The sequence below is a fragment of the Balaenoptera acutorostrata genome, chromosome 1 (assembly GCF_949987535.1).
Source record: "Balaenoptera acutorostrata chromosome 1, mBalAcu1.1, whole genome shotgun sequence".
NCBI classification, from domain to species: domain Eukaryota; kingdom Metazoa; phylum Chordata; class Mammalia; order Artiodactyla; family Balaenopteridae; genus Balaenoptera; species Balaenoptera acutorostrata.
This window is the reverse complement of record NC_080064.1, coordinates 185,655,272-185,669,480: the sequence shown is the minus strand read 5'-3', so window position 1 is coordinate 185,669,480 and position 14,209 is coordinate 185,655,272. Positions and strand designations below refer to the sequence as shown.

The following is a 14,209-nucleotide window of genomic DNA, read 5'->3' as shown; positions in this document are numbered from 1 at the left end:
ATGATCATAATATGCATTAACTGAATACTTTTACTTTCATATTTAATGTTTAAAATGAATGTAAACCTATCTTGTATATACTCTCAGGCAGAAAACAACTTGATTTTTCTCCACATAATAACCTATTTTCTGAACACCTTCTTCAAAAGAATACACCCTTTCTCAACTCATTTATATGTTCAGATTTATAGTATACTAAATTCCTACATAGAGGAGAAGCACATCAACAGTGGAGTGAAATATGGTCCTCCACAAAAGTAATGAGAACACTGGCAATAATCATCAATATTTATTTTTCAGAACCCTGGAAATTAATAAAAGTTTTCTAAACATCTGGGAATCACTTATTTGACAAAAATGGCTGAATCTCAGAAATAATACCAAGCTCTGTGGCATGTTAACTTTCTCTATTCCCATCTCTCTTCCCTAGCTCTGCTGCAGCCTTGGGGAAAAAAAAAAAAAAAACACCTAACAACTATGGCAGCTGTGAAAAACAGGAGCCTACTAGTCACTGGTGAGAGCAGAACAAGCTTGAGCTCTCCAAAAGCTCAACCTCAGAGAACTGTGACAATTTTATCTATCTGTCAGCTCCATGAAAACAGCGGCAGTTGTTGAACATCACAGCTCCTGAGACAGCTATAGCAGTTACAACTGAAAGGCTGACCAAAAATTGCAAGAAAGAAAAAGTGGGAAATGGCATGTCTATAGACAGCTTTGAAAATCTCAGACATGTTCCTGGGAATCGAGAAGTTCATGTGCATATGCAGGTCTGTGTGCATGTCCAGGAAAAAAATCTGAGGAGGCTAGCTAACCTTTAGGTTGTACACAAGCAGGAAGTGAAGGTTAAGGCAGAGTTGTTAAAGCTGTAGGCTGCTTTCTGGAGTGACAAAAATATACCCTAACATACACAGAGCTCATTGATAAAGGCTGGGAGATTTGTTGGTTTAAAGCATTTAAGAAAATCTCTGTCTAATCATTATTAGACAGAAAGGGTAATACAGTAGAAATCTCAATAGCCACATACAACAATACAGACTTTAAACAATTAATACAGGAAAGTCACTGGATGCTAGAAGAAATAGATTCTAAGTGCAGACTTGTAAATTAGCTGTAGGACCTGGGGTTACTCTCTGAGTTTTAATTTTTGTGTTGTGAAATGAAGAAATCACACTAAATCAGTGGTCCTCCATAATAAAATTTTAAAAATTCTATATAGATTGTACTTGCCTCTGACATCTCTAATCTGTACTACTGGCATTTTTCTGGTCCTCTGCCAATAGATACAGAATTTATTACAATGGTTTTAATATATTATAGTATCAGTTTGGATAGTTTCCCATTTTCACTATGGTCTTTCAAAGTAGACTTTATATTATGAACGTTTAATCTTCATACAATTTTAGAAAATAATATCAATTTCAGAAGTCCAAAGAAAATGGTGATTGGCAGAAAATTCAATTTATAAATTATCTGGGGATAACTGACAGTTGTATAATATTGTGGCATCTCACCAAAGAGCAGAAAGTCTTCTTCTCTGTTCTTACCAGTATTTCAGCATATAGGTCTGCAAATGCCCTAGATAGACTTATATATTTTATTGCTAATAATGGAATTGGACCAATCTGAAACTATACTAACAAATCATTCCCATTATTGGAAATAAAATATATGTCTATCTAGGACATATACTTATTCAAGGATATGCAGACCTATATGTTCATAATATTATAAAGTCTATTTTGAAAAACAATAGTAAAAAGAAATAGATAAAAATAGAGGGTTCATTTTTTCCCTTAACTACAAGAAATCTTAATGTTTTTCTAAAATATATTCCAATGTGTTCCTCTGAATACTTTTTAAAATATTTTAAACTAATCTATCTGTGTTTTAATGTAAACATTAAGAATTTGTACATTTTATTTTCTGATAAAAAGAACATGGCATAATAGTCTACTCCCCAAGGCCAAATACCAGTTAAATTTTCTTCATTGTTGAGATAACTAGAGGTAATATAATGATTATTTTGTTTCTTGGTCAAATCATGTCTTTGGTGTGCATATAATTTTAGAATAACCACTCTTTTGTAAATGTATTTCAAATGATTATGATTGAAAATAAAGGAAAAAATGGGCTTTGTAAACTAAGTGACATAGGCAGCTCCCAACTATTCATACACATCATTTTTTTCAATATAGAAGATTTGGTAAAATAGAGTTTAGTAGTAAAATAAATATTAGAGGCCTTTTAAGGTAGTCCAGGCCTCTCTTAGATATCACAGTGCATAATTGTGCTACTTTATTTTGACAATTACTCTAATGAAAAACTTAATCTTGGTTAAAGACACATTATTTAAACTGAATTTAACATGGAACACTTCCTGACATAATGCCACTGCAGAATCAGTGATCATGGGATGCTTTTTGTAATCGGCTCTTCCAAAACAATTTTCAGATAATTCAGTATATTATTTTTTATTCATGATTCATACTGCTGTACACTCAGATTGATGTACACCTGGAAACATAAATTCTTTATAATTATGTATCAATAGATGTTTCTAAACTTCTTTTGACAACTTCTATATCAATATGCTAATGCCATCTCTAAATCTCTCAACTATTCTCAGATTATAAGTTTTTCAATTTAATATTATTATAAATATAATAATTTAGAAAGCAGTATCTACTTTGGGCCAAAACTACCCAGGCCTAGTTTGTCATTTATATTATTGAAGTAGTTCCTTTAAAAATAAATTCCCTAAATGACCTAATGTGAATATTGTTAGGGCAATGATTATGCTTTATTTTATTTTTGAACTGGCATTGTCTAGCATAGTCATAAAGACTCAACAACTACCTTTGGATAAATTAGTGGTTATGTGATAGAAGCAATCAGCTATGTTTGGTAACTAAAACTACTAACCTAGTTGGTATAAATTTAAATAATCTAGATAGGAAAGGTTTGGTATTATAATATTGATACCCTCAGCCCTTAGTTTACTTTTCAGTCCAATGTATTATAATCAGTTTTACATTATGTATCTGGAAGCTATATGACATTGCTAAGAACTGAGAAGACGAAAGCATTTTACTGGAATGTAAGTTACTTTGCCATATGTTTGCTAGTTGTGTCAACAGATTCAATTGAAACTTTTTTTAAAATCTGAACAAATCTCCTTCTTCCATCTGTCACTTGCAAAAAAAATTAACTGTCTTAACATAAAAAAGTAAAAAATGATCACATAAGTGTTAAAATGAATTATTGGAACTAGAGAAATATATTAACATCATACTCTATACCAGCAGTCTCCAACCTTTTTGGTACCAGGGACCAGTTTTGTGGAAGACAATTTTTCCACCAACAGGGAAGGGGGGTGGTTTCAGGATGATTCAAGCACATTACATTTATTGTGTACTTTACTTCTATTATTATTACATTGTAATATATAATGAAATAATTATACAACTCACCATAAAGCAGAATCACTGGGAGCCCTGAGCTTGTTTTCACCTGCCACTCACTGATAGGGTTTTGATATGAGTCTGCAAGCAATTGATTTATTATGGTCTCTGTGCAGTCAAATCTCTCTGCTAATGATAATCTGTATTTGCAGCCACTCCCCAGTGCTAGCATTACTGCCTCAGCTCCACCTCAGATCATCAGGCATTAGATTCTCATAAGGAGCAAGCAACCTAGATCCCTTGCATGCACAGTTCACAGGAGTGTTCACGCTCCTATGAGAATCTAATGCTGCCGCTGATCTAACAGGAGGCAGAGCTCAGGCGGTAATGCGAGTGTTGCGGAGCAGCTGTACCTACAGGTGAAGCTTTGCTGGCTTGCCGGCCACTCACCTCCTGCTGTGTGGCCCAGTTCCTAACAGGCCACGGACAGTTACTGGTCCATGGCCCAGGGGTTGGGGACACCTGATCTATACTTAGGAAATAGCCAATCACTTGTAAAAGGAAACTTCTGAGATAAAAATTCAATTTTTTTTTTAATGTTTTTTTCTTTTTAAAATAGTTTCAAATGACCAAAGAGGAAAAAACTCTTATAAAACCATGGTAATTTAAGAAATGTGCAATTAAAGTTAATATGATAACACATACTTTATGTTATTCTCTATATTATACAAAGTAAACAAAATATAATAAATACAATTAATATAAAGAGTTAGACGTTTTCTGATTTCATGTATCATAAAATACAAAGTAATCAGGCATGTAGTTCTCACTTTTTGAAAACTGGAAGTTTGTTTAATATTACTGACTGATTAAACTTGGGCCAAATCAGAGAAACAGGTGAAAATCAGGCTTCCAAAATCACTCACAAAGGAAATACTAGAAAGTTTCCTCAAAGCCAGGAGACCAAACTTCTCCTAATACTTAAAATTATTAATAGAAAAGGGCATTCTAAGAACCTGTACTAAAGAAAGTCTGTTTTGTTTCTAAGTTTTACCCCCAACCTGGGTATCTTGAAAATATACCTGGACGTTATTCTCAACCCATTACCTAACACTTTATTTTTTCAGGACTTGGTATAAGGCAATAATCTGTATAGGAATTATTTTATTGTGGAATTTATTTTTCTTGTTGAAAATTTCATGATCTTTGAAGGTATAGTCTGTGCTGTGTCAGACACAGGGCTAAGTGTAGTTACAGATCCAAAGATGAATAAGAGAGTTATAGCCTCAAAGAAGATCACCACTAATTGAGAATAAAACAATATATAAACTTCATTATGGGAAAAATTGCTTAATGTTATAAAATATAATACCCACCTGCTGCTGTATCACTATCACAAATAACTCTCCACATCATCTTTATCAAATTCTACACTGCAATGTTCCTTATTACTTATTTACAACCTAAGTCAAATAAACATTGGTGTAATTCATTTGTCTTCCTTGCAAGACTCACTATGTCACATTATTTTGTCCCTACTTAAAATAGGGACAAAGTCTGTCTTGTTCACTAATGTAGTCCGCACTTATTATACAGCGTCTCCCGTAATAGTAACAGCTCCATCATCTTCATGCAAATACTTTATATCCCCTTTCTCACTTCACAGCCTCATATCCAATTTCCCACTTCCTTCTTTGCAAATATAATTACCTTAAACAGTATAACTCTGTTTAGCATCTCACATCCTTTGATGATTGTTGTCATATCTTTTACTTCTACATATGTTATAAATCCATCAGTGCACTGGACATATTTTGTTCTTTTGGGCTTAAATCATTATTGATGAGAAATCAGCAAAAATTCTTCCCATTGTTCATATGTATATAATTTTTTTCCTTCTGGTTGTTTTCAAGATTTTCTCTTATCTTAGTTTTCTACAATTTGACTAACTTTCCTTAACGTGCCTACTGATTATATTTATGCTGTTAGTGGTTGACTGAGCTACTGGAATCTAAATGTAATTTTCATATAATTTTAAAGGTTTTAGTCTTTTTCTTCAAATTTTTTCTGTCCCAATTAGTTTATTGTTTGATATTGTTCCACTCAGGTCCCCAGAAACTTGGCTCATTTTTCTTCGTTCTTTGTCCCTCTGTTCTTCAGACTGATAATTTCTACAGACCTGCCCTCAATTTACTAACTTTTTTATTCTGTCACCTGTAATCTGCTATGACCATCAAATAGTTATCTTAAAATTTTAGTTAGTTCTAAACTTCTCATTATTATTGTCTCCATTTATCAGATAAGATTAGCATTTATGATTAATTCAGACTATTTTTTGCTTTAACTATTCAAAGATATTTTTAATAGATGCTTTAAATCTGTATTTGTTTAGTATAACCTTTGTGTCATTTCAGGTTTGGTTTCTACTAACTGCTTTTTCATGACTATGTGTAATACGTGTTAGTACACACATATATATAATTATATAGTTATATATTTATAATTATTTCTTTGTATGATCATTGCTTTGGGGGTGAACAACAGCTTTACCGAGAAAATTTACCATATAATTTAACCATTTATCTAAATTGAACGACACAATGGTTCTTAGTATATTCACATACTTGTGTCATCACCACACTCAATTTAAGAACATTTTCATCACCCCTAAAAGAAACCATGCACACTTTTGCAGTCATGCTCCCCGTTTTCCTCCACTGATTTACTTTTATCCTCTATAGATTTGCTTACTCTAGACATTTCATATAAATGAAATCATAAAATATGTGGTCTTTTGTGACTGGCTTTTTTCACTTAGCAAGATGTGTTCAAAATTCATCCATGCTGTAGCATGTATCAGTACTTCATTTTTTTTAGTACTTAAAAGGAAGATATTATTAATATTTATTTTGTCAAATAGTCATTAAAAATGCCCCCAAACTCCTATTATGTAACTCTTAATCTTATTGAGACATTTTAACACACACAAAAAAGAAGAACATAATCCCTAATGAAGGGTTGCTATACACTGATTAAATTTAGCCACATGAAAAGCAGCATTTCTTTCTTACTGTGGGTCATTAAAAAATTCTGGTGACTTACTGTTTTGTCTGATATCTTCAGCAAAAAGGGTATAGCCCAACAAAGGCAACTTTTTGCTTCCCTTGTAGGAACTTAGGTGACATGGGAAAACCTTATGGCTGTTCAGAAGTGTGGGGCTCCCCTCTCCTCATCTGTAAAAGACAAGTTGGACCAGATGATTTACCTATTACTCCATTCAAAAAAAAATATGAACACCCATTATGTGCCAGGCATTATGCTCAGCATTACGGCTTTTAAAAAACCTTCAATTTTATAGTCCTTTATCATTCAAGTCACATGGATTAGTTTGTTTTAATAGAACTGCTTTACTGACGTTTTCTAATTCCAGGCAGTGGACTAGGCTGCGGTGGCAATAAGAAGTTCAAGACGATGTGCTGCAGAGAAGCCAGTGGTTACGTGGGTGTTCTGGGGTCAGGCTTCACAAGAGAGGTGACACTTGAGAAGGGTACGCCAGCCAGGGCAAGATATCTCAAAGCTGAATTGGAATCCAGGCGGCTGAGGGTAAATCACATGCGAAGGAAGGGGGATTTTTACCTCTGAGATGAGCTGCTGGCTGGGCTCTTTCAGCACAGAAACGACGGTGAACCTCATCCGGTCCGCCGCACCGAGGATAAGGATGGCATGTCCAAGGAAGGGACCCCAGCAAAAGTCCCAGGAGAAAGGTGTAGCACTACAGGCAGGAAGGAGGGACCGGGTTCCAGGCAGTTTTGAAGCAGAAACACTTGCAAAAGTCACCCACCACCTGCACGAGCTCCATCAAAGATCTGACTTTTCCCTGGGGCTGCGACCCCGTTTCTTCCCATCATCCCGCCGTCACACCTCCTTTGTCTGACCTTCTTAGGTCAAGCAGTGTCATGGGGGCTCGACATCGGCCCTCGGGTTCCGGACCTTTCCTTCCGCACAACCGAGTCAGCCAACCAACCGGGTCCTCCCGCCACCTGAGATCTCGGGTGATCGCTCTCGCGATTCCGGAGGCGCTAATCACGCAGGCGCGCTGGTCCCAGTCTCCATTAATATGCCACAAGAACAATGAATATGCCGTTGCACGTTTTCTTTATTCATGGATTTATGGATATTTGGATTGTTTCCACTTCGTGACTGTTATGAATAATGTTTTCTTGAACCTCCATGTGTAAGTTTCTGTGAACATGTTATTTCTCTCCAGTAGACGCCTAGGAATGATATTGCTAGATTGTATGGTAACTGTTTTTTGGGGGGGATTGGGGGTTTTTTGTTTTTGTTTTTTTGTTGTTGTTGTTGTTGTTTGAGGAATTGCCAAGCTGTTTTTCAGAGAGACTGCATTATTCTGCATTCCCACCAGCAATGTATAAGAGTTTTAATTTCTCCATATCTTCACTTGCTATCTGTCTTTTTGATCATAGCCATTATAGTGGGTGTGAAGTTGTCTCACTATAGTTTAGGTTTGCGTTTCCCTGATAGCTAATGATGTTGAGCATCTTTTCATGTGCTTATTGGCCATTTGTATGTTTCTTTTTTTTTTTTTTTTTTGAAAAATATCTATTCAGAACCTTTGCTTATGTTTTAAATGAGTGTTTTGCCTTTTCATTAAGTTGCAAGAGTTCTTTGTATATTCTGGATATAAGTTTCTCATCAGAAATATGATTTTTAATATTTTCTTCCATTCAGTGGATTGTCTTTGCACTTTCGTCATGGGATGTTTTGAGGCATAGAAATGTTTAATTTTGATTAAGTCCAGTAGATCTATTTTTTTTCTTGTGATACTTGTGCTTTTGGTGTCATATCTAAGAAACCATTGCCTACTGCAAGGTCGTGAATGTTTACACCTATGTTTTCCCTCAAGTATTATATATTTTTAATGTACATTTAGGTCTTTGATCCATTTTGAATTAATTCTTGTATTTGATGTGAGGCAGGAGTCTAACTTTGTTCTTTCATGTGTAGGTATCCAGTTGTCCCAGCATTATTTGTGAAAAAGACTATCCTTAACCACACTGAATCATCTCGGCACTTTTATTGATGATAGTTTTTGTTTTGTTTTGTATTAAATTCTGGACATTTTGAATACTATCTTATAAAAATGCAGAATTCTCTTTCTGAAAATTTTAATTTTAGCTGGCAGTTTAATTACTTCTGGGTCCCCTTGAATTTATTTAGGCTTGTTTTACACTCTGTTGGTGTAGACTCAAGGGAGGCCCAAGGTGTTTCCCAGCCCCAGTAGGTTGGCAATACTCAAATTCCATGTCCTGTCTTCCCTAAGGATTTTTTTCAGACTTGGGTTTCAGCTTTGTCAGGATGTCATTCTTATTTTGAGGCCTTTCTGGCATCTCAGCGTACATGTTAAGGAGATCTCTCCAATGGCAAGGCCAGATGTCACCAGACACTGCTTTTTTGTGCCTTTCCCCGTGACCAGCACTGCTCCATTGCTACTCAACCCTGTAGAGGTTGGTATCCCATTAGACTTGAGTGGTCCCATTTTGTGCACATATATCCCAGCCCTGGTACACTGGCAGGTGTCTCACCCTGACCAATGGAATTCCTTCTGCAAAGAACTGCCCTTCCTGATGCTTTGCCCAACAGGTTCCAGCCACTTCATTCTAATCACTTTCTACTCAGCTTTGTGGGATTGTGTGCTTTGTTGGGACCCCAGCTCCAAGCTGTGGTTCATTGGGAAATTGTCCACAGGCATGAAGCTGGGAATTTATGGGGCTAAATTGAATTTCCCTTTATGTAAGAATCACAGCTATGTACTGCCTGTTGCCCATTACCTGAAAACAGCTGTCCTCTCTTATCATTCTTTATAATGGAAGGGCTAGTCTGGGTACCAATTACTCCATTATGGCTATTTGATGCAGACTTTTAAAAAACTACTTTACAATGGAAATATATTTGTTTCATTTTTCTAAATACTCAGAATCACAAAATAATATTACTTATCCTGAGTATCATTTGTGATAATGAAATTGTCTACCATATGTTTAGTATCCTGGAATTTTTTAATAATACTGCATTGAAAAGAGGGCTTAGTACATTTTGTAAAATTCTAAGAGAGACTGATAATTCTGAAGTGGCCTTAAGAATTACAGTCTAACTCTTTCAATAGCAAAAATCTAAGGAAAATTGAAAAATGCCTGCTATAAATCAGCTGAATTATTTGAATGCAATTCAAATTACTAGAAATAACTTTCTAAAGAGTGCAAATAATACTGTTACAAGAATCATAATGAGGGGGAAATTATTCTAAAGAAGTAGAGTGCTCAGCTGGAGGAGATAATTAGGTAATGAATGGTTAATTGGTAGAGTATGAAGTTGGTGTGTAGGTATATTAAAGTAGATTAAAAAGTCTCAAGAGAGACAAAGCAAAGGAGAAAGCAATTTAGCATATTAACCATTATCCTCCCTCCACAACTCTTAGACATATGTAAGAGCATAATCTTTTAGGGAGGAAACTGATAGCATTCATTTATTCACTAAATGGAGAAAACTATGAAAATTATTTGGAAGCATTAAAATTATGAAAATTATGGCATTGAGAAATTAATTAAATAGCTATATAATTTAACTTGACTCTCAGATCTTTAATACATAACACTAAATCTTTTAAAGTAAAAGACTAGCACCCTGAGGTTAAAAAGTTAGCACTAAACAGAACTACTCAACACAGGCAACCAGAAGATTCCCATAGACTAAACACATAGGTATATAGCAGGCCACTACTGTTCTCCCCAGGCGCTGGACTGCGGTAGAAACAGCACACTGTCTAGTAGAAGAAAAACATGTCCTCTTCCAGTAACTCCTTTGTGTAGTATTTTCTTATTTATGACACACAATAAATGGTCAAGTCATTTGAAATTCTCCTTGCTGAGAAATGATCTCTGATCTCCCACAGACTTTAGTTTCTCTGAACTCTTTTAAGTGCAAGTGTTCCTGATCAGATCTCCAGGCCTTGTCTAAAAAACAAGACAGCCTGTTTGTAGGGTTGTCAGAAAAAATGCAAGCAGCCCAGTTAAATTGTATTTCAGGTAAACAACTTTTGGGGGGAGGGTATAAGCATGTGCTAAAATATTACATGTGACACACTTCTGCTATAAATGATTGCATTATTCATTGTTTATCTCAAGTTCAAATTTCACTGGATGTCCTGTACTTTTATTTATTAAATCTGGCAAATCTACCTGTTCAGTAAATGCATGCCAGTTTGGTCAGCAGTGGCAACTGGAGGTTGAGACTGTAGCCTCAGAGTCTGGGAGATTTAGGTCCTTATATAAGAACTGCCTCCAGTTGACCTTGTTGGGTATGATTTATTTTTTCAACTGTAAAAGGGCATAATTATAGTATGTTTAATATTCTTGTTGGAAAGATTCAAAGAATTTTTTTAAAAGTGACATGACAACAATGCCAAGGTCTTACAAATAGTAAGCCCTCAATAAATATAAGCTATTTATTTAATAATGTGTTATTATTTTTCAAAGAGAATGAGACTTAGAGAGACTTAAAGAGTATGTATTTATATATATTTCCAATATTCAAAGATTGTTTCCTCAACATACTACTTCTCTATTAAGATATTTTGAAGTTCCCTTTTACCATCATAATATTTCATTCAAAACCTCTAAAAATTCTTAATACCTATGAACAATTTGAGCCATTTGGATCAAATAACCTTCTCAAAGCTGTGAAGATCAACGAACTAGGTCCATTTTCTTCCTCTCTATTCTTCATGTAAATTTACTAAACTTTGCATAAATCAATGTGTAACCTACAAATATTAATAATTCATATGGAAATGAGATTTTAATTGTAAATATTATTAGAGCCTATAGAAAGATAAGTATGTGAACTATGTTATAAAATTTAGGAGAATAAAAGGTTAAAACTATAAAAATAAGGGTTTCATTTTATACATGTTTATGTAAAACATGTAGGATAAGCATAGGATACAGAAAAATGGATGTAACATTAAGCTAGTTTAGAAAAAATTCAATCATCCGCCCAGTCCTCACATCCTACAGCTAATTTAAACTAAACACATTTATACATTTCTGGCTTCAGACTTCAGAGTTGAAGTGAGTGGGCTCTAATTGCGTTCTGGCAGTTATTTGCCAGAAGTTTAAGCAGGAGAGCTTTGAAATCTTTCTCAAATACTGTTTATATATTAACTAGCTCAACATGTAATGTGATTAAACCAGTGAGTCTACATACCAGTCTCAAGGGAAGAACATTCTTTGAACATCTGTGAAATTATTTTTCAATCATTTTAAATTTTATTTAAAATTAAATAGAGGTGTCTTGAGAGTCCCCATTTATTCTCTTTTTATTTCTTCCCATTGCCATCTCAGTCCATGTCAAGGCCATGCTTCTCTTTTGGTTGTTAATCAGTTTCATTTTGAGATGTCAGGATCAGACAAAATTCAGTGTGTCTGAAACCAATTCACTCTTCCTGTGAAATGGAACACTTTTCCTGAACGTCCAATTCATGTGCTTTGCCATTACCCAGGATCAAACGTAATTTCTGTTGCATTCTTCATTACAGTGTACAGTCAGTTGTCATGTCTTGTCAATTCTTCCCTCACACTGTCTATTGTATGTGTAGCTCTAGTTGCCCACAATACACACATAAAGACACACACGCACACATTCTATACCCATTCTTCACTTCTGGTCTGAGTTAACCATTAATTTTAAATGGTTTAGAAGCTTTCTAATTGCTTCTATCTCTCCCCTTTAATTTATCCTGAATATAACTATCAAATTAACCTAATAAGGTAAGACTTCCTTCATGTTTTTTTCTTATTCATACCAAAGCAATGGTGTCCAGTTAACACTGACCATTTTACATTACGATTCTGGTATGGTTTCTAATCAGTAATTTTCTATACCACGTATCCAATTGTTAGTCATCCCATTTTGTCCCTTTTCATTTTGTATTGTAAATATTGAGTTCTTAGATCAGCTTTTTACCTTGGGTGGTCATGAATGAAATTTCAACTTTTGGCTTTGAAAACTGTAAGCCCTACTAATTACTAGAAGAAATCTTAAGATACAGAAAAGAAAACTCCCCCTTCTCTCATAGGACTCAGGAAAGCAATTATTATCTTGTTATCATAAAAGTATCCTTTCCAAGTGTTATTTTTTAGGAAATAAGCCTTATAAGACACATGGGCCTTAGGCATCGCTGCTATATATGCATGACAATTCTGATTCTGCCCTCGCACTAGCAATTTCACTTGATAGAATATGTACTTATGTTCACCACAAGGCATATTTAAGAACACTATTTCTAGGAGCCCAAACTGCAAATGACCCAAAGATCTATCAATTATAGAATAGATACACCATACTATATTAAGATAACAGAATACTATAGAACAACAGTGAAGAATTAGAAAAACAGCCAGCTGCCCCTGCCTCCTTCCGTCGGATCTGCGCTCTCCCGCGGCTGCGCCGGCTCGGCCGCCCGGGAGACAAACCACCGCCGCCGCTGCCACCAAGCGGGTCCCGGGCCATGGCCGGGCCGGCCCGCCGCCGGCCCCCCAGAACTGAGCAGAGGGCGGGGAAGTGAGCAGTGGCTGAGAGCAGTGGCCCCGCCGCCCTGAAGCTGAACCAGCGCAGCCTGGCCTTCCACGCCACCTGCGACGCCGCAGCCCACAACGCGGGCTTCCTGTACAAGAAGGGCGGCCGGCATGCGGCCCACCGCCGCCGCTGGTCTGTGCCGCGCGGCACCATGCTCTTCTGCTTCCGGGACGGGGCCAGCGGTGAGCCCGTGGAGGGCTGCACCGTGCAGCTGGTGGAGGCGGCCGAGGAGTTCGCCTTCGCCGTGCGCTTCGCTGGGGCCCGGGCCCGCACCTACGTGCTGGCGGCCGAAGAGCCGGGCCGCCATGGAGGGCTGGGTGAACGCGCTGTCGCGGGCCAGCTTCGACGACCTGCGGCTGGTGGTGCGCGAGCTGGGGCACCGGCTGGCGGCCGTGCGCGCAGGCGGCCCACTCCCGCCCAAGGAGGACGGCTGTGCCATCTGGAGCGCGGAGACCCCCAACGCCACCGCCCCCAGCCCCCGGCCCAGCCCCGAGACCCCGCCACTGCCGCCTCGCCGGCGGGCCTCGGCACCCAACGGGCCTCTCGACTCGGCCTCCCTCGCCCAGCTGCAGGAGTGGTACGGGCAGGAGCTCAGGGCGCTGAGGATCCAGTGGCTCCGCAGCCAGGCCCAGCCCTGAGGATAGGGCTGAGGGCCGGAACCAAGGGGAAAGAGGTCAAGGGCAGCCCTGAGGTCAGCACTGGCCCTGGTTCTGGTGCCACTCCAGCCCCAGGCCCTGCTGTGACGGGCCCAGCCCTGAGACACGGGGACCTGGCCCTGAGGGCAGTCACAGTCGGGCTGAGCCCGGAGGTCCCTGCCTGGTCTGCTCTCAGGGACTCAGGCTCTGAGAAGATGCTGGGTTCTGAGGGGTGCTTTGGGACCTCTGTCATTCAGAGGAAGCCCAGCCGTGAGGAGGCCATCGTGCCTGATCCTCAGGAGAATCCAGGCCATGGGTGATGCTCAGGCAGCCGGAGGGCGGGTTTTGTGGGAACTGTAGCCCCCAACCCAGCCGTGCAGGTGCCTCGGTCGCCTGTCCCGAATCACCTAGCAGAGGCGTGTTGCTGGCAGCAGGCCTCCACTGGGGCAGCTGGGACCTGTGAGGAGCTGTGGCCTGGAAGGCACATGCGCAGTTAGCGCTGGTCCAGAGGCTCCGGAC

The 14,209-nt window shown here is 38.2% G+C and overlaps 1 protein-coding gene across 1 annotated transcript; it reads left to right on the top strand.

Annotated features, from left to right (window-relative positions):
* Positions 1–7,357: 7,357 nt before the first annotated feature.
* LOC130705081 (sesquipedalian-1-like) lies at positions 7,358–13,693 on the top strand. Its single transcript, XM_057531614.1, is given in 4 exon segments — positions 7,358–7,635; positions 8,815–8,926; positions 13,081–13,347; positions 13,349–13,693. Coding segments are annotated over 4 exon segments (1,002 nt in total).
* Positions 13,694–14,209: the final 516 nt, after the last annotated feature.